This window comes from Megalobrama amblycephala, linkage group LG5 (genome assembly GCF_018812025.1).
Source record: "Megalobrama amblycephala isolate DHTTF-2021 linkage group LG5, ASM1881202v1, whole genome shotgun sequence".
Taxonomy (NCBI): domain Eukaryota; kingdom Metazoa; phylum Chordata; class Actinopteri; order Cypriniformes; family Xenocyprididae; genus Megalobrama; species Megalobrama amblycephala.
The window spans coordinates 35,859,561-35,878,639 of NC_063048.1; the positions used below are offsets into that span (position 1 = coordinate 35,859,561).

The 19,079-nt window shown below is 34.3% G+C and overlaps 2 protein-coding genes across 6 annotated transcripts in view; one reads left to right on the plus strand and one right to left on the minus strand.

Moving 5' to 3' along the window:
- Nucleotides 1–273: 273 nt before the first annotated feature.
- On the minus strand, nt 274–14,163 carry acp7 (acid phosphatase 7, tartrate resistant (putative)). 5 transcript variants are annotated; one of them, XM_048192080.1, is made up of 15 exons: nt 13,719–14,162; nt 11,872–11,907; nt 11,604–11,704; nt 11,286–11,486; nt 10,018–10,200; nt 9,854–9,879; nt 7,605–7,702; nt 7,009–7,071; nt 6,699–6,813; nt 6,420–6,533; nt 3,838–3,904; nt 3,159–3,226; nt 2,402–2,473; nt 1,490–1,627; nt 274–1,139 (listed from the first exon to the last, which is right to left on the minus strand). In XM_048192080.1, exons 3-15 carry the CDS (start codon nt 11,698–11,700, stop codon nt 1,074–1,076), a joined length of 1,308 nt encoding a protein of 435 aa, XP_048048037.1. In that variant the 5' UTR covers nt 11,701–11,704; nt 11,872–11,907; nt 13,719–14,162; the 3' UTR covers nt 274–1,073. The 5 variants fall into 5 exon arrangements, with proteins under 5 accessions (XP_048048037.1, XP_048048036.1, XP_048048034.1 ...); XM_048192079.1 differs by having other exon boundaries at nt 11,604–11,760; nt 13,733–14,161; XM_048192077.1 differs by having other exon boundaries at nt 11,604–11,746; nt 13,719–14,160.
- Nucleotides 14,164–14,685: 522 nt separating this feature from the next.
- Nucleotides 14,686–19,079, plus strand: part of emc7a (ER membrane protein complex subunit 7a) — a 6,059-nt gene continuing 1,665 nt past the window's right edge. The window contains exons 1-2 of the mRNA XM_048192082.1: nt 14,686–15,050; nt 15,516–15,635. Coding sequence (XP_048048039.1) covers nt 14,812–15,050; nt 15,516–15,635 — 359 coding nt within the window. The 5' untranslated portion in view covers nt 14,686–14,811. The remainder of the gene's footprint in view (nt 15,051–15,515; nt 15,636–19,079) is intronic.

The window sequence follows — 19,079 nt, forward strand, 5'->3', positions numbered from 1 at the left end:
TCTCTGCCATGTGGAACAGAGTAATATGAAATTAACTCAATAATGTGAATCAGTCCTGAGCGAAAGCTCTTCTCCTGCTGATCTGCATTAACCACAAATATGGCCGTGTTGCGCAACACACTTAGAGTCACTTTAAACGCCGCTCACGTCTGTATTAGCCGAGGCAGATCGCTTATCTTCATCCTGAAGAACTGAAACAAGAACCTGATGTGTCTGGAGGAGTTTACCCTGGTAAAACACCATCAGCTCCTGTGTTTCTCAAACAGACACCAGTTACTGTGACAAGATGAATTTATTAAAGCTTATTGTGAAGTTCAAAGCAGCCACATGTGGAGGAAATCTATTCAAACCCCAGCGAGACACAAATATTAGGTCAAAACGCTCACACAGAAGGTGTTTTCACATTGGTTCACATGTGCTATTGTAGTATATAATTGAGAAAATAAAATAAGAACATCTTGTTATCATTAATAGTCTTTTGCAGCATCTCACATAAAACACAGTGATATAAAAACATGGCGCTCAAGTTAAAAAGATGTTTAGTTTTCTTAAAAATAAGATGTTCTGTGTGAACGGCCCCTTATAAAGCAGCATAATGTCTTAAAATGCTGTCTGTGTAGGCAGCTCACTAGGTTTTGGAATAGATTTCGTAGTTTAAAAAAAATCAAGTAGATTACATACAGTACTTTATCTTCTTATTAAAGTATAATCATTTACAAGTTAGATCAAGGAAGACATAAATGTTCATTCAGTCCATCCAATTAAAGACCTTAAAAAAACACTGTAATCAATCAGACTGTGAAGTTTATATCCTGCTGTGAAGTGACAGGGTTTCCTGTGAGATTCTGAGATAATCCAGTGCAGAATCAGAGGTTTAAATCTGTCTGAAAGGGGTTTGAGGAATCGTCTCCACTTCAAACTCAAAACACATGTGTTCCTGTAAGATCTTTAGAAGGACCTTGACGTTAGATCTTCGGTTCCCTCGTTTGTTTGATTACAGCTAAAGTGTGTCTCACCGTTGATTGGGTTTCAAAGTGTTTCCTGAGAGAGAGAGAGAGAGTGTGTTTGGATCTTCAGCGCCAGGCGTCCGGTCCGTGTTTCTCCTTCACCAGCGTGATCTGATCTATCACTTTACCGTACTGCAAACAGAGTCAGAGCTTTAGATGTCACACATATGAACTTTAAAGTCAGCATGAAATCATATTGCAGTGTGATTTATCGCTGCACATCATTATTGTGTTAAATTCATGTTCTGGTAATCTTGAATCAGAATCTCTTCTCTTCTCTGATGATGAGGGCGGGGCAACCTGTCACTCACATGAGATCCACCAATAGCAAACCACAACCATCCAATCAATTCCCCACAGACAAAATCAAGCCCCGCCCTACATTTGTTCTTGTTTGCGAAGCAGTTTCACTCGGATATACGACACAATAGAGAAGAAAAGAGTGTTTTACGCCGACTTTAAGTGAGTTGAAGGTGAGTTACCTGGTCGTCAGACACCTGCTCCAGGTACAGGTGTGTGGAGTTGATCAGACGCATGCGTGTGTAGCCGTAATCTGTGCTTCTGAACGCGCTCCAGTCTCGAGGTTTAGGGATGAAGCCGTCGTGTTTTTCTCGACATCCCTGATGAAACAAAATCACAGGCTGTGAAAAATGTGCAGCGAACAACAGAATGCACTAGATACTGTATCCCATAATGCACTTGACCTCCTATTTGCAGTGTAACGAATGAGCTGGAAGTGATTATTTTAATGCAAAATTCAATTTAAGGCAAAACACTACAGGCAAATCCAGTGTTTTTAATGCACTGGTGAGTTTGAGAGAGATGGAAAGGTGGAAAGAAAGCGAGTGTTTATTTTATTTGCGTCTGTAGATTTCAATCTCTTTAAAGGCGTCAGAAATCTCCAGCAGCTTCACACACACCAAACTTTACACTTTTATTCATATCTATATTCAGAAGGTTTCTTCATATATTATTTGCCTGATTTATACAACTCCTAAAAACATGGTGAAAGTGTGTTATTTATATCTGTTTATTTTATGATATCTGGAGTGATAAAAAGAGAAATCCAGAATCCCTAATGTCAGAACAAGAATTATGAACCTGGCTTTATCCAATGTTCACATTTCTGTTCTGGAAATACATGCAAATTAGTGCATACTTAATTAGATAATGCCTCCTTTGCATATTTAAACAGCATTAAAAATATAATCAATCAGCTGGTGATATCTATTGGTTCAATTTTTACTCTATTCTCATGTAGTTTCTTGCCTTAAAATGCAAAACAACCAAGATGACACCTGGACATGGAACATGATGTGGTCATGTGACAACAAAATAAATATTAAATGTTTGTTGTTGTTTCTGATGTTGTGTCTCACACTGATGATACTCACGGCTGAACCTGTGATTATGTGAACGGGCGCTTTAGGATTCACATACGGCTCTTCAGAGCTCCCGTTAAACACCTGCAATACACAAAAACAAAAAGATCTGCAGTTTAAAGTGCCTTTTTATGCCATCATAAAGGTTCTAATATAGTTTTAACATCTCCTACAGCAGGTTCACATTCATCCAAGGTCAAAAACACTTTAATGTTCTCATAATATCCACTGCAGCATCAGCTCTTTTCTCTCAGTGTCTGAATCGGTTTGTTCAAAGATTCGGTCTCTCTAAACCCCGCCTTTCTGAGAGCCGCTCTGCTCCGATTGGTCAGATGGCTCAGTCTGTTGTGATTGGTCAGAAACCAAATGCTCATTATCATATCTGAATCTCAGCTCTTGATTCACAGTTATATGAACAGTAACAGTTTTACCTGTATCAATCTCATCAAAGTGGATTTGTTTTGGTCTTCTCGACATGAACAAAACGAACCAAACTCTTCCAGTCTCAGATACAACTACAGTGATTGAGGGCGGGGCAAAGAGATGCTGTTCACTGGCAGCCAATGGGCTGGTATTATGCAAATTACGACTTGTTTCGGGCAGTTCAGAATTGCTTCCTTCTTTTAAGAGATTAAAACTTTGCAGAGATTTTACCTTCACAAACAGCTTTATTACACACTGTATGAAAGGGAATATATACGAAACAAAGCATACTGAGTCTGAGGCACTTTAAGCACAGATCAGTTCAGTGATGTCAGCATATGATTACCTTGTAATCGAACACAGGCCAGAGTCTCTCATACGTGTGTTCGTGAGCCCACAGCTCCAGATCCACTCCTGCAAACACAAATATGATATCAAAACTCACACACGGATGCGGTTTAGGCTCGTCAGAGTAATCATTCAGCAGAATCATTCAATATTCATTATACAGATCAACATGTGCAGCTGAAACACTGTCCTGTCATAAAGCATCTGTAACTAATACATATCATTATACTTCCCCAGTTCTCTGAAATGTTGTTTGGATATGCAAATGAGGCATTATGTAATTAAATATGCACTCATTTGCATAAATTTCCAGAACAGAAATGTAAACATTGCATAAAGCCAGGTTCATAAGTCTTGTTTGATTTTGTGACACATTAAAGTTAAAAGGTTTTTCCAGACGGGATTCTGGATTTTCCTTTTTTCACAGAAAATAATGTATTTTCGCCATGTTTTTAGGAGTAAAATGTTGTATAAATCAGGCAAATAATATATGAAGAAACCTTCAGAATATAGATATGAATAAAAGTGTAAAGTTTGGTGTGTGTGAAGCTGCTGGAGATTTCTGACGCCTTTAAAGAGATTTAAATCCACAGATGCAAATAAAACGAACACTCGCTTTCTTTCCACTAGTAATGAAAGAAGACAAGTTATGGAAGCAAAATCTCAAGACCTCTTACCGTACTGATAGAATAAATCCTCCAGTCCAGGAGCAGCAGGTTTCGTGTCATTGCGTCCGATTCGGACCTGAAACGGGACAATAGATTGGTCAGACAGCAGACATTAATCTGAGGCGGTTTCACTGATCCCAAACGTCTGATGCACAGTGAACACAAAAATGTTTTGGACACATTTAACTGATAAAATGACACTTTTAACCACTAAAAAAAATATATAACCAACCGATAAAACGGACAACATTAACCGATAAAATGACACTTTTAACCGATAAAAAATATATAACCGATAAAACTGACACTTTTTAACCGATAAAAAATAACCAACCGATAAAATGGACAATTTTAACCGATAAAATGACACTTTTAACCGATAAAAAAATATATAACCAACCAATAAAATGGACAATTTTAACCGATAAAATGACACTTTTAACCGATAAAAAAATATATAACCAACCAATAAAATGGACAATATTAAGCGATAAAATGACACTTTTAACCGATAAAAATATATATATAACCGATAAAACTGACACTTTTTAACCGTTAAAAAATATATAACCAACCGATAAAATGGACAATTTTAACCGATAAAATGACACTTTTAACCGATAAAAAAATATATAACCAACCGATAAAATGGACAATATTAACCGATAAAATGACACTTTTAACCGATAAAAATATATAACCAACCGATAAAATGGACAACATTAACCGATAAAATGACACTTTTAACCGACACTTTTAATAAAAATATATAACCAACCGATAAAATGGACAATTTTAACCGATAAAATAACACTTTTAACCGATAAAAAAAATGTATAACCAACCGATAAAATGGACAATATTAACCGATAAAATGACACTTTTAACCGATAAAAAAATATATAACCGATAAAACTGACACTTTTTAACCGATAAAAAATATATAACCAACCGATAAAATGGACAATTTTAACCGATAAAATGACACTTTTAACCGATAAAAAATATATAACCAACCGATAAAATGGACAATTTTAACCGATAAAATGACACTTTTAACCTATAAAAAAATATATAACCAACCGATAAAATTAACAATTTTAACCGATAAAATTGACACTTTTTAACCAATAAAATGCACACTTTTTTGATAAAATTGAGGTCTATCAGGTCTATAGTAATAATATTAGTTTTGCACTTGGGTAACAATCAAGAGGTGAACAATGAAAGTTGATAAAATGGACAATTGCTGAAAAATTGACAATTTTTAGCCATAAAATGGACACTTTTTTATCAATATGAAATTTATTTTTAAACCGATAAAATGGACACTTTTAACCGATAATGTATTTTTAACTGAAAAAATTGACACTTTTTTACTGATATGAAATATATATTTTTAATGATAAAATAGATACTTTTTAACCAATAAAATGGAATCTTTTTAACTGATAAAATTTACACTTTTTAACCAAAAGTGGACACATTTTAACCGATAAAATGACACTTTTAGCCGATAAAATGAATACTTTTTGACTGATAAAATTACACTTTTTAGCCGATAAAATTAGATCAATTCATTTTCCAGTCATCAGTGTGAACAGGTTTATATCTGAAAAACAAAGTCATTTACAAGATCACAGAGAGACAAAATGACAACTAGTCGCTGATCTGACCGTATACAATATGATCTTCATCACATTAAATCAGGAAGATAATCAGAGTATTTCCAGACACTCAGTAGCAACGAGATATCCTTCAGAAAACCTCTTTAAAATGTTACTATGCAAAGCTGCAAATGTTTCTGAAATGTGATTGTTTAGATCTTTATAAACTCTATATCACCTCAAAAAATATGTAGGATTTACTGTAAAACTGCTAGTAAATTTCACAAATAATTACAAAGAAATGGTAACACACTGAATTAAACGCAAATAAAGACTGAAATTGTATTTTCTTGTATTTTTACAGTGTAGATCATTTTTTGACAACTGCAAATCATACTAAAGCAACCTTCTGCTTCTTAAAGTGCCACTATTATGCTTTTTTCATATATATTCCCGTTCATGCAGAGTGTAATAGAGCTATTTGTGAATCAAAGATCAAAGATAAATGGAGTTTTTGTCTCCTAAAAGAAAGAATCCACTTTGATGAGACTGATACGGTAAAACCGTTACTGTTCGTATCACTGTGAATCAAGAGCTGAGATTCAGATATGATAATGAGCGTTTAGTTTCTGACCAATCAGAGCAGACTGGGCTGTCTGACCAATCAGAGCAAAGCAGCTCTCAGAAAGGCGGGGTTTAGAGAGACAGAATCTTTGAACGAAGCGTTTCAGACACTGAGAGAAAAGAGCTGATGCTGCAGTGGATATTATGAGAACATTAAAGTGTTTTTGATCTTAGATGAATGTAAATATGTTGTAGGAGACCTGCAGAACAAAATCAGTAATCTACAATAGCATAACAGGGGCACTTTAATAAATCCGAGAGTTTGAAATTAGGACAAACACTGTCAGATGAGAAAGAACTGAAAGAAAAAGCAAAGCTGAACGTTGTCAGCAGATTTGCTCTTGAACGTCAGACACATACGTAGCTCTGAAATTGTGTGCAGTCGTCTTTGTCGTCGTTGGAGCAGTACATGGGTCTGTGTCCCATCGTGATGATCCACGGCCGCTGCGCTCGGTTCTCAGGACGGTTCGCCTCCTGAACCACACAAACACAACACTACTGTAACACGTGCGGTGAAACTGAACACGTTTCTTTTGTTGAAGTTAGTTAACCACATGCATTGCTCAACTAATGTGATTTTATAGTAAAGTGTTGATTATGAGAAGAAAATCGATCTCGACAGCATCTCTGTGTTTATACCTCGAGATCCTTCCGCAGCCACTCGTACTGTCTGAAGATCAGATCAAGGCCGTATTCCAGATAGAAATAGACTTCAGTGGAAAAGGAGATGATATGAGCGGGACCGACGTTCCAGCTACACACACACACACACACACACACACACACACATTTATAAACAAGCTGCATTTTTCAGAAAGTGGTTGTGCAAACGTTAAATGTTTCTTCAGAGCGGCAGAGCTGGACTCGTTGTCCTCTCTGTGTTTAAAGCAAAACCTCTTCTAAAATGAAATAAAATATAATATAATAAAAATAAATAAAGCGCTCGTACCTGTACCACAGATTCTCCGTGTGTCCCGGCATGCTAAAACGATTCCGGTAGTGGGAGAAATTACTGGAAGAATAAACACAGACAGAAAATCACAGACTGAAAACCACCAGCGCCGCTCATCATCTGAAACAAACACCGGGGAGAAACAGAGGAGCGCTCTCGTGTTTCATTCGGTCGTAAACATGAGTGACGGTCAGTCCTGGGTGAGATACGGGAGTGTGTTTAAACACAGACAAATTCAGGGTCAGTGAACGAAAAGAGTGGGGTCAAAGGTTAAGAGGTCGGGGGGGTTCAGGATCATTTCCGTCGTGCTGATATGGATGCACTGAGAGTACGCTGAGGTCATAAGGTCAGGGCTAGGAAAACATCAGGCCTCTGCAGATGTTTGCTGCATTACAAGGAAAAATTACAGCCTAAAAACCACTTCATCCATAATTAATCACTTCTATCATCAATGATTCTGAGAGTTATTGAGTCAGTGCACAGGTTTGTGCTTCCCTCCGGTGGTCGGTCGTCAAACTGCAGCTCACTGAAACCATGAAAACAGTGTTTGAGTCTCAGATGAGGTTCAGGTTAAGAGCAGGTTCAACACTCACAAAGCCCACTCGTGGTTTCCTGGACAGGTCATATAAGGCGTGTAAGCAGCGATGGACTGGATCTGCTTCATGAACTCATCACCGATCCTGCCATTGTCCTGAGTGAACACACACACACACACACACACACACAGAATTAGGTGTCATTAATAGAGCTGGTTCAGAGCAGCATCATGATGAAAGCGAGGCTGTGAGGGACAGACTTAACGTGTTTTCAATGGCATCCGCTGTAAAAAGCTGTATAACGCTCCTAGAATTTTTCCACAGCTCATGTTGCCTGTAGTTTGTTTAGTCAACTAAAATTTCTTGGAAAGATATTTTTGGACTTTTTCGTCAGCAGAACAATCCAAAAACACATGAAATGACAGTACAACCCACAGAAGAGATGTCTCCCTCACAGCCTCGCTTTCATCCCCGTTAAAATCAAAGACGCCGCTGCTGTCAGTAACGTCTATAGTAATAATGTTTGTCTTACGCTTCGGTAATAATCAAGAGGTGAACATTGAAAGCCGATAAAATGAACACATGCTGAAAATGAAATATATTTTTTAACTGTAATAATGGGTACTTTTAACCGATAAAATGACACTTTTTAAACCAATAAAAAATATATAACCAACTGATAAATTTGACAATTTTTACCCAATAAAATTGACACTTTATAACCAATAAAAAAATATATAACTAACCGATAAAGTTGATACTTTTTGATCAATAAAATTTACACTTTTTAACCAATAAAATTTACACTTTTTATCCAATAAAATGGACACTTTTTTTTTAACTGATAAAATTGAGGTCTATGAGGTCTATAGTAATAATATTAGTTTTGCACTTGGGTTACAATCAAGAGGTGAACAATTAAAGTTGATAAAATGGACAATTGCTAAAAAATTGACAATTTTTAGCCATAAAATGGACACTTTTTTACCAATATGAAATATATTTTTTAACCAATAAAATGGATACATTTTAACCGATAAAATTGAAATTTTTAACCGATAAAATGACACTTTTTAACCGATAAAATGACACTTTTCAACCCATAAAATGGATACTTTTTAACCGATAAAATGACACTTTTTAACCAATAAAATGGATACTTTTTAACCGATAAAATGACACTTTTCAACCGATAAAATGGATACTTTTTAACCGATAAAATGACATATTCTAGCTAATAAAATGACAATTTTTAACCGATAAAATGACCATTTTTAACCGATAAAATGACACTTTTTAACCAAAAAGTGGATACTTTTTAGCCGATAAAATGACACTTTTTAGCCGATAACATGACACTTTTTAACCAATAAAATGGATACTTTTTAACCGATAAAATTACACTTTTTAGCTGATAAAATTACAATTTTTAGCCGATAAAATTACAATTTTTAGCCGATAAAATTACAATTTTTAACCGATAAAATTACACTTTTTAGCTGATAAAATTACAATTTTTAAGCGATAAAATTGACATTTTTTTTAACAACATAAACACACTGAATGTGATATACACAAGTGGTCTTGGATAAAAGTGTCTGCCAAATGCATGATGTATATGTAATGTAAATGAAGCCGATGATCCATCACTGAGCTGATCTGGGAAGCCTCAGTCATGACAGAACTCAAACCAGATCCATCTATTTTCCAGACAGCCAGCGAGACACTTACATAACCATAATTGAACTCAAATCCAGTGATTTTGGGAATACTGTGGTTGGGCCATTATGAGTTGCTGGGTTTCTTTTGATCTAATGAGTTTCCAGACGCTCTCTGTGCTTCTGCTGAAGGTTTGAACACATTGAACCAGCAGAAATGTTTGTTTTTGTAGGTTTTGTCTTATTATGATATTATAGTAAACATTATATGGGAAACCAGTATGACTTTTTTTCTTCTGTGCAGCATAAAAGAAGACATTTTGAGAAATGCCTCAGTGTTTTTTCAAACAATAAAATTTATTTTGCTTCAAAATATCTTCTTTTACAGATCTAAATGACATGAATGCGAGTAAATGAATACAGAACGATCATGTTTGTCTGAGCGAGCTGTGCCTTTAACTGTCAGTATCAAAGAGAGAATGGGCATTTTTGGTGCAAAAAAGTGAAACGGCTTTAAAAATTTAGGTATGGAAATCATGCAGACTTTATTTATGCGATTAGAGTTTTGATGATCATCGTGGCACTTGATGCATGTGAACAGACGTCACGTAAACAGCCCTGGATGTGTGTGTGAGTGTGTGTTCTTACCTCATACAGGTCATACGCAAAGTCCCCTGTGAAAACAATCACATGCTGTAATGCACTTTCACCACATGCACAAGCAAAACAAAACAAACCCAGAGCACCCAAACTGTCATTCTAATCTGCTCGTGCTCAGTTCATCAAGTCTGAACGGATGTCTGGAGTCTCACCGATGTGCAGAATGACGTCGTACATCCCCATCTGCGTCTCCTTCTGCAGTCGACTCAGAGACTGAGGGTTTTCATTGCCCATGTCACCGAACAGAGCGAACCTGGGGCTGAAACTCACACTTTCATTCAGAGACGTGAAATAGAAGATGTTGCTCCAGCCGGCGTCACTGCCGCAGTGATACACTGAAACACACACACACACATCGCCTTCAACACCGGGCTTCTCAAAGTCATAAAACATAAAACATATTTAAAATTAATAAAAATAGATTACGATAAAGATTAGATAAAAAAAATGATAAAAATTTGATTGAAATAAGTAAATAAATGAGCAAATATGAAAAAATATTGATCGTATTTTAGTGCTCTGTGGAAATGTTTAGAGAAAATTTTTTTTTAAAAAACATATATATATATATATATATATATAAACAACTTAAAAATACATTAAAATAAAATTACAATAAATAAATAAAGAATTAGATTTAAAAAAGGATGAATAAAAATTTGATTAAAATAAGTAAATCAGTGAATAAATAATGCATTAATAATACAGTGCTGTATTAAGTAGAAAAAATTAATAACTCACTTATAATTATTACCTAATATTTTCCAAATGATATCTAGACATATCAATAATATAATTTTTTCACAATATTAAATTGTAGGATGGGGGTCCCTTGATCATATTTTAGGACTCCGTGGAAATGTTTAGAGAAAAACTATGTAAAAATGTAAAAAAGATTATAAGAAAAAATATATTTTATTAAAAAATTAAAATGAGATTACAATAAATAAAATAGATTACAAATGTTATTAAAATAAGTAAATAAATGAGAAAATAAATAAATAATGCATCTAAAATACAGTGCTGTTATGAGTAGAAAAAACTTATTAAGAAATATTTGCAAATAATATTTAAACATATTTATAATATTATTAATTTTTCACAATATAAATGAGGGTCCCTCATGCGAAGATGATCATATTTTGGTGGTCCACTGAAATGTTTAGAGAAAAACTGTGTACAAATTTAAAAGTAAAAGTACATTTTATTTAAAAATAAATAAAAATTAGATTACAATAAATTAAAAAAATATGAATATAAATAATACAGTGCTGTAATGAGTAGAAAAATCTAAAATATTTATAATTATCACTCAATATTTTGCAAATTTGTATGGATCCTCACATGAGATTGATGATCATATGTTGGGTCTGCGGCATGTAAAAGACTGAAGGTGTTCATGAACACGTATGAAGGTTACCGTATGAAGCGGCGGGCGTCAGCTGACTCAGCGTGACCCGGTGGATGTACACCGCTCTGAGCTCTGGACCTTCATTAATGAAGATGCTGGAGTTTCCCTTTGCCGTGTGACTGAAGAGCTTCCCGCCCCACAATCCGTACTCCACAACGCTCTCGGTTTTATTGACGGTGGTCCATGTGACCACCATCGAGGTCGAGACACCTGAGGACAGATGCATCATCAGTGTCACTCTTGTGCAAACACTGAGAGAATGAAATATAATCTTACTGTGATCACTCTCTGACAGACAGCTGTCAATCATAAAGACTGAACTCTCACCTGGATATGAGATGTGCACCTGCTCAGGTTGAGTTCCTACGGGCGGCACGGCAGCGATCGAACCGCAGAAACACAGAAGCAGCAGAAGAGCCATCATTCATCTGATCAGAGTCACATGAGGGTCACATGATCAGAGAACAGAGCTGAAGATAAAGTGCTGACAGAAGCAGGAAACATGTGATATAATGCTGAGAGGAAACTGGGTCACAACTTCCATAATGTCTGAATAATTTTGTAAGTTATTAATTGCTCAAAACCTTTTCTTTACCTGATTTACAGTACATCAGTTCACAGGTTAATCCACCTGTGACAAAAATGAGTTCATCATCCATAAATAGCAGTAGTCAAACACTAAAATATCCCAAATAAACTTAAATATGCATCTAAACATCAACTTAATACAGTATTAATTAAACCTAAATTAATAAAAACTACAAACAAACACCAAAATAATGCAAATAAACTTAAATATGTATCTAAACAACTGCTAAAAACCATATGAATAACCCTGAAATTAATAAACACCCAAACAAACAGCAAAATCATGCTAATAAACTTAAATATGTAGCTAAACAACCACTTAATACAGTATAAATGAACCCTAAATTAATAAAAACTACAAACAAACAACAAAATAATGCAAATAAACTTAAATATGTATCTAAGCAACTGCTAAAAACCATATGAATAACCCTGAAATTAATAAACACCCAAACAAACAGCAAAATCATGCTAATAAACTTAAATATGTAGCTAAACAACCACTTAATACAGTATAAATGAACCCTAAATTAATAAAAACTACAAACAAACAATAAAATAATGAAAATAAACTTAAATATGCATCTAAACAACCGCTAGATACCATATTAATAACCCCTAAATTAATAAAAACTACAAACAAACAACAAAATAATGCAAATAAACTTAAATATGTATCTAAACAACTGCTAAAAACCATATGAATAACCCTGAAATTAATAAACACCCAAACAAACAGCAAAATCATGCTAATAAACTTAAATATGTAGCTAAACAACCACTTAATACAGTATAAATGAACCCTAAATTAATAAAAACTACAAACAAACAGCAGAATAATGCAAATAAACTTAAATATGCATCTAAACAACTGCTAGATATCTTATTAATAACCCCTAAATTAATAAAAACTACAAACAAACAACAAAATAATGCAAATAAACTTAAATATGTATCTAAACAACTGCTAAAAACCATATGAATAACCCTGAAATTAATAAACACCCAAACAAACAGCAAAATCATGCTAATAAACTTAAACATGTAGCTAAACAACCACTTAATACAGTATAAATGAACCCTAAATTAATAAAAACTACAAACAAACAATAAAATAATGAAAATAAACTTAAATATGCATCTAAACAACCGCTAGATACCATATTAATAACCCCTAAATTAATAAAAACTACAAACAAACAACAAAATAATGCAAATAAACTTAAATATGTATCTAAACAACTGCTAAAAACCATATGAATAACCCTGAAATTAATAAACACCCAAACAAACAGCAAAATCATGCTAATAAACTTAAACATGTAGCTAAACAACCACTTAATACAGTATAAATGAACCCTAAATTAATAAAAATTACAAACAAACAACAAAATAATGCAAATAAACTTAAATATGCAGCTAAACAACCGCTAGATACCATATTAATAACCCCTAAATTAATAAAAACTACAAACAAACAACAAAATAATGCAAATAAACTTAAATATGTATCTAAACAACTGCTAAAAACCATATGAATAACCCTGAAATTAATAAACACCCAAACAAACAGCAAAATCATGCTAATAAACTTAAATATGTAGCTAAACAACCACTTAATACAGTATAAATGAACCCTAAATTAATAAAAACTACAAACAAACAATAAAATAATGAAAATAAACTTAAATATGCATCTAAACAACCGCTAGATACCATATTAATAACCCCTAAATTAATAAAAAACTACAAACAAACAGCAAAATAATGTTAATAAACCGTAAATAAAACTGACACAAATATTTACATCTAAAAGATTAAAGTTAAACTAACAAAATCTGAACAAACAAGCACCTGATTTCCCAGACCGTATCTGTTTTGTTTTCCTCAAACTGCTTCAGCTCGGCTGGTCACATGATTCAATGTTTTTTTTCCGTCAGATCACGTGACGCTCTTTCACTCCTGTGTGCGGCGACGTGCGCGCTCTCGTCTTTGTTTCGGTTTTGCCTTTTTTTTATAAAAAGACTTGAGAAAAACCTCACAGATCAAATGAACAACAACAACAAAAGCTTTAAAAACATTATCTGTCTGTAATTCTCAAAACGTGTCGATATTTCAGTTTACATTGTATTCGATCCCCTTCTCTTCTCTTTTATTTTATTTTATCGCTGTTATTTGTTACTGTCTTCATATTGTTTGAAGTATTCATATTTTCTGACTGTAAGATGATTGACAGCTGTCTGTCAGTGAGGTCCGCACGCGTAACAGTGACTCCTGGCGGCTGATCGCAGCAGTGCAGCCTGTGTTTCAGAATAAAAAAAAATACAGAAATTTAATTTTTTTTAAAAAAAATTTGAACCATACTATAGTAAATTGTAGTATACTGTAGTATTTACAACACTTTGCTAATGAATGCTACAACATACTGTAGTATTAACTATAGTGAACTGATAAACTGCTATAGTATAGCCTACTTTAGTTTTTACTACAGTAAACTGTAGTGTATATTGTAGTATAATATACCCTAAAGTTGTAGAAAACTTTGGGTAAAGTAATTTGTTTATATTACTATAGTTGTTATATTTTCACAGCAACTATAGAATTACCAAATTAATTAAAGTACTTTACTATAGTATGGTTCAAAAACACTATAGTATTTACTAGAAATTACTATAGTATTTTTTCACCTGGGTTGCCACTGACATATCATTTATAGATCAGTGATCATTACTCTACCCATCACCCATAACTCTTTCTGGTGAACTATAGTAATAATCTCGGAAATAAAATAGTTGTTGTGAATAAAGTCGCGCGCACGCGTTCGGTGACGTCATCACGCAGCGCCTGTCAAACTTTGACAGCAGACAGTAATGCAAACCGTCACGCGGTGATTTATTTTTACCCGAAAGCGACAGCAGCAGCTTTCACGACCCACCGAACCGATCCGATGAAGACGCGCGTGCGATCGCGTGTGTGCGCGTGCGTTGCGCTGCTGCTGCTGTTCGTGGTGCACGCGAGTTTCTCTCACGAGGACATAAAACTTCTCGAAGACTATGAGGAGTCAGAGGATCTGGATGTGCGGGTTCAGGTGTCGGGTCGAGCGGTGGTCCCGGGACTCAGAGCTCAGGACTGGATCTCCTCTGCTCGGGTTCTGCTGGACGGAGACAAACACGTGGGATTCATCAGGTGCGTCAAAACAAACACGAGCATGCCCGAGACACGTGAGCGAGCGCGGATGACCATGCATGTTATATGCAAATGCCATGCTTCATGAATATGGTAATGATTCAGTATCCCAGCTAAGAGTTTTTGGTTCCCAGAAACTTTCTGTTGGTTAGCCGGGAATGTTTTCTTAACGTAAATAGAACGTTCTCTTTAGGTTTGCATAATTCCCCTTACTTTCCCAGAATGTGCTTTTGTGGTTCCCACAAAATAACAGGAACCTTAGGGAAACGTTCAGAGAACATTCAAATGTAACGTTCCCACAATGTTTGCGGAATAAAATGGAATGTTTCCTTAATGATTGCATAAGTTGTTCAAAGGAGATTCAGAAATGTTTTTATAACTTAATGGGAACGTTATCAAACCGTTCTCAGAACATATGTTTGTTCGCCGGGATCACTGTACATTAGTATCCTGCTGTTTCTGCAGAGATGATGGAGGTTTCACAGTCAGCGATGTTCCGTCCGGATCGTATGTTCTGGAAATCTCCTCTCCAACCTACAGATTCCAGCCTGTCCGAGTCGACATCACCACTACAGGGAAAATGAGGTGTGTGGATGTGAACTTTCTGCATTGGATGCTTTTTAAATCCTATTAGTAACCTATTAGAGTACATATTTTAGGTAATGTACTCTGACTATTTTTAGATTACTTTTAGATACTTTTGATTTGACAGTTATATTTTTGAATATGGAAGACTTTGAGTGTCTATATGCGGGAGGTTTTAGGGAGAATCAACGAATTACTTTAACAGTACTTTAACACCTTACAATTTGTTAAGATTAGTTATCTGCATTAATTAACAATGAACAATACTTCTTAGTGTACGTTTACACAATAATGTTCTAAAAACGAAAAAGTTTTTCCTTTGCGTGTTTTTTTTTGTGTGTGTGTGTACAGACAACAACATTGTCAAAACAATCCCCGTTCACACAGATCCGCGAAAACAACTAAAATCGCTGTATTCTGCTGCCAGGCCAGTAGATGGCGATGTCACTTTTTAAAGAAACTACGCTCCTATAGACTGAACACGTAATTTGCAAAACAAAACGCTGTCATCTTGTAAACAAACAGCCAAAACGCATACATTTTTTTTCGTATTTAGTTGAAAACGGATACGTTACGTTATTAATATCAAAGTTGTATTTTAATATTATATAATGTACTTAAGCTTACATGAACTAACTATGAACAAAACTTCTAAGGGTTCATTTACAGGTCTGTCAGGCCAGTAGATGGCGATGTCACTTTGTAAAGAAACACTTCACACCTATAGACTGAACATGTAATTTGCTTGACGTCACCATTTTCACAATTTCATGTTTTAGTAGTTTACACGGATAACATATCGTTTAAAAAAAAAAAAACGATCTCGTCATGTAAACGAACAGCCAAAACAAATAAAAAGATTTTCGTTTTTAGTTGAAAACAGTGTCGTGTAAACAGCCCCTAAAGCATTTATTAATCTTAATGTTAATTTCAACATTTACTAATACATTATTAAAATCAAAGTTGTATGTTAATATTATTTATGTACCTCAGCTTACATGAACTAAAAATGAACAATACTTCTAAGGAATCATTTACATGACAGCGATGTACTAAAAACAGAAATGTTTTTCCTTTGCGTTTTTCACGTACAGACGACAACGTTGTCAAAACGATCCCCATTCACACGGATCCGCGGAAATGACTAAAATCGTTGTATTCTGCTGTCAAGCCAGTAGATGGCGATGTCACTTTGTAAAGAAACACTTTGCGCCTATATACTGAACACGAAATATGCATGATGTCACTGTTTTCACAAATGAGCGTTTTTGTAGTTTACACAGAGAGAGTAATGTATTGTTTAAAAAAAAAAAAAACGTTGTTGTCATGTAAACGAAAAGCCCAAACACTTACATTTTTTTATATTTTTAGTTGAAAACGCTGTCTTGTAAATGGACCCTAAAGCATTTATTAATCTTAATGTTAATTTCAACATTTACTAATACATTATTAATATCAAAGTTGTTTGTTAATATTATTTAATGTACCTCAGCTTACACAAACTAACAATGAACTTCTAAGGGATTATTTACACGACAACGATGTGCTAAAAACGGAAACGTTTTTTCTTTGTGTTTTTCATGTACAGATGACATTGTCAAAATGATCCCGGTTCGCACGGATCGAAAATCCTAAAATCGTTGTATTCTGCTGTCAGGCCAGTAGATGGCGATGTCACTTTGTAAAGAAACACTTCACACCTATAGACTGAACATGTAATTTGCATGACGTCACCATTTTCACAATTTCATGTTTTAGTAGTTTACACAGATAACATATAGTTAAAAAAAAAACAAAAGATCTCGTCATGTAAACGAACAGCCAAAACAAATAAAAAGATTTTCGTTTTTAGTTGAAAACAGTGTCGTGTAAACAGCCCCTAAAGCATTTATTAATCTTAATGTTAATTTCAACATTTACTAATACATTATTAAAATCAAAGTTGTATGTTAATATTATTTATGTACCTCAGCTTACATGAACTAAAAATGAACAATACTTCTAAGTAATCATTTACATGACAGCGATGTACTAAAAACGCAAATGTTTTTCCTTTGCGTTTTTCACGTACAGACGACAACGTTGTCAAAACGATCCCCATTCACACGGATCCGCGGAAATGACTAAAATCGTTGTATTCTGCTGTCAAGCCAGTAGATGGCGATGTCACTTTGTAAAGAAACACTTTGCGCCTATATACTGAACACGAAATATGCATGATGTCACTGTTTTCACAAATGAGCGTTTTTGTAGTTTACACAGAGAGAGTAATGTATTGTTTAAAAAAAAAAAAAACGTTGTTGTCATGTAAACGAAAAGCCCAAACACTTACATTTTTTTATATTTTTAGTTGAAAACGCTGTCTTGTAAATGGACCCTAAAGCATTTATTAATCTTAATGTTAATTTCAACATTTACTAATACATTATTAATATCAAAGTTGTTTGTTAATATTATTTAATGTACCTCAGCTTACACAAACTAACAATGAACTTCTAAGGGATTATTTACACGAGAACGATATACTAAAAACGGAAACATTTTTTCTTTGTGTTTTTCATGTACAGATGACATTGTCAAAATGATCCCGGTTCGCACGGATCGAAAATCCTAAAATCGTTGTATTCTGCTGTCAGGCCAGTAGATGGCGATGTCACTTTGTAAAGAAACACTACACACCTATAGACTGAACATGTAATTTGCATGACGTCACCATTTTCACAATTTCATGTTTTAGTAGTTTACACAGATAACATATCGTTTAAAAAAAAAAAAACGATCTCGTCATGTAAACGAACAGCCAAAACAAATAAAAAGATTTTCGTTTTTAGTTGAAAACAGTGTCGTGTAAACAGCCCCTAAAGCATTTATTAATCTTAATGTTAATTTCAACATTTACTAATACATTATTAAAATCAAAGTTGTATGTTAATATTATTTATGTACCTCAGCTTACATGAACTAAAAATGAACAATACTTCTAAGTAATCATTTACATGACAGCGATGTACTAAAAACGCAAATGTTTTTCCTTTGCGTTTTTCACGTACAGACGACAACGTTGTCAAAACGATCCCCATTCACACGGATCCGCGGAAATGACTAAAATCGTTGTATTCTGCTGTCAAGCCAGTAGATGGCGATGTCACTTTGTAAAGAAACACTTTGCGCCTATATACTGAACACGAAATATGCATGATGTCACTGTTTTCACAAATGAGCGTTTTTGTAGTTTACACAGAGAGAGTAATGTATTGTTTAAAAAAAAAAAAAACGTTGTTGTCATGTAAACGAAAATCCCAAACACTTACATTTTTTTTATATTTTTAGTTGAAAACGCTGTCTTGTAAATGGACCCTAAAGCATTTATTAATCTTAATGTTAATTTCAACATTTACTAATACATTATTAATATCAAAGTTGTTTGTTAATATTATTTAATGT

What these genes read in the sequence shown, in the direction of transcription:
- acp7 (XM_048192081.1), bottom strand. Translation starts at nt 11,700, where the DNA reads ATGATGGCTCTTCTGCTGCTTCTGTGTTTCTGCGGTTCGATCGCTGCC. An exon ending in GGATTTATTCTATCAGTACG is followed by an intron (nt 3,227 to 3,837) that starts GTAAGAGGTCTT and finishes TTGTGTTTGCAG; the next exon opens with GAGTGGATCTGGAGCTGTGG. An exon ending in GGCCTGTGTTCGATTACAAG is followed by an intron (nt 2,474 to 3,158) that starts GTAATCATATGC and finishes TGTGTATTGCAG; the next exon opens with GTGTTTAACGGGAGCTCTGA.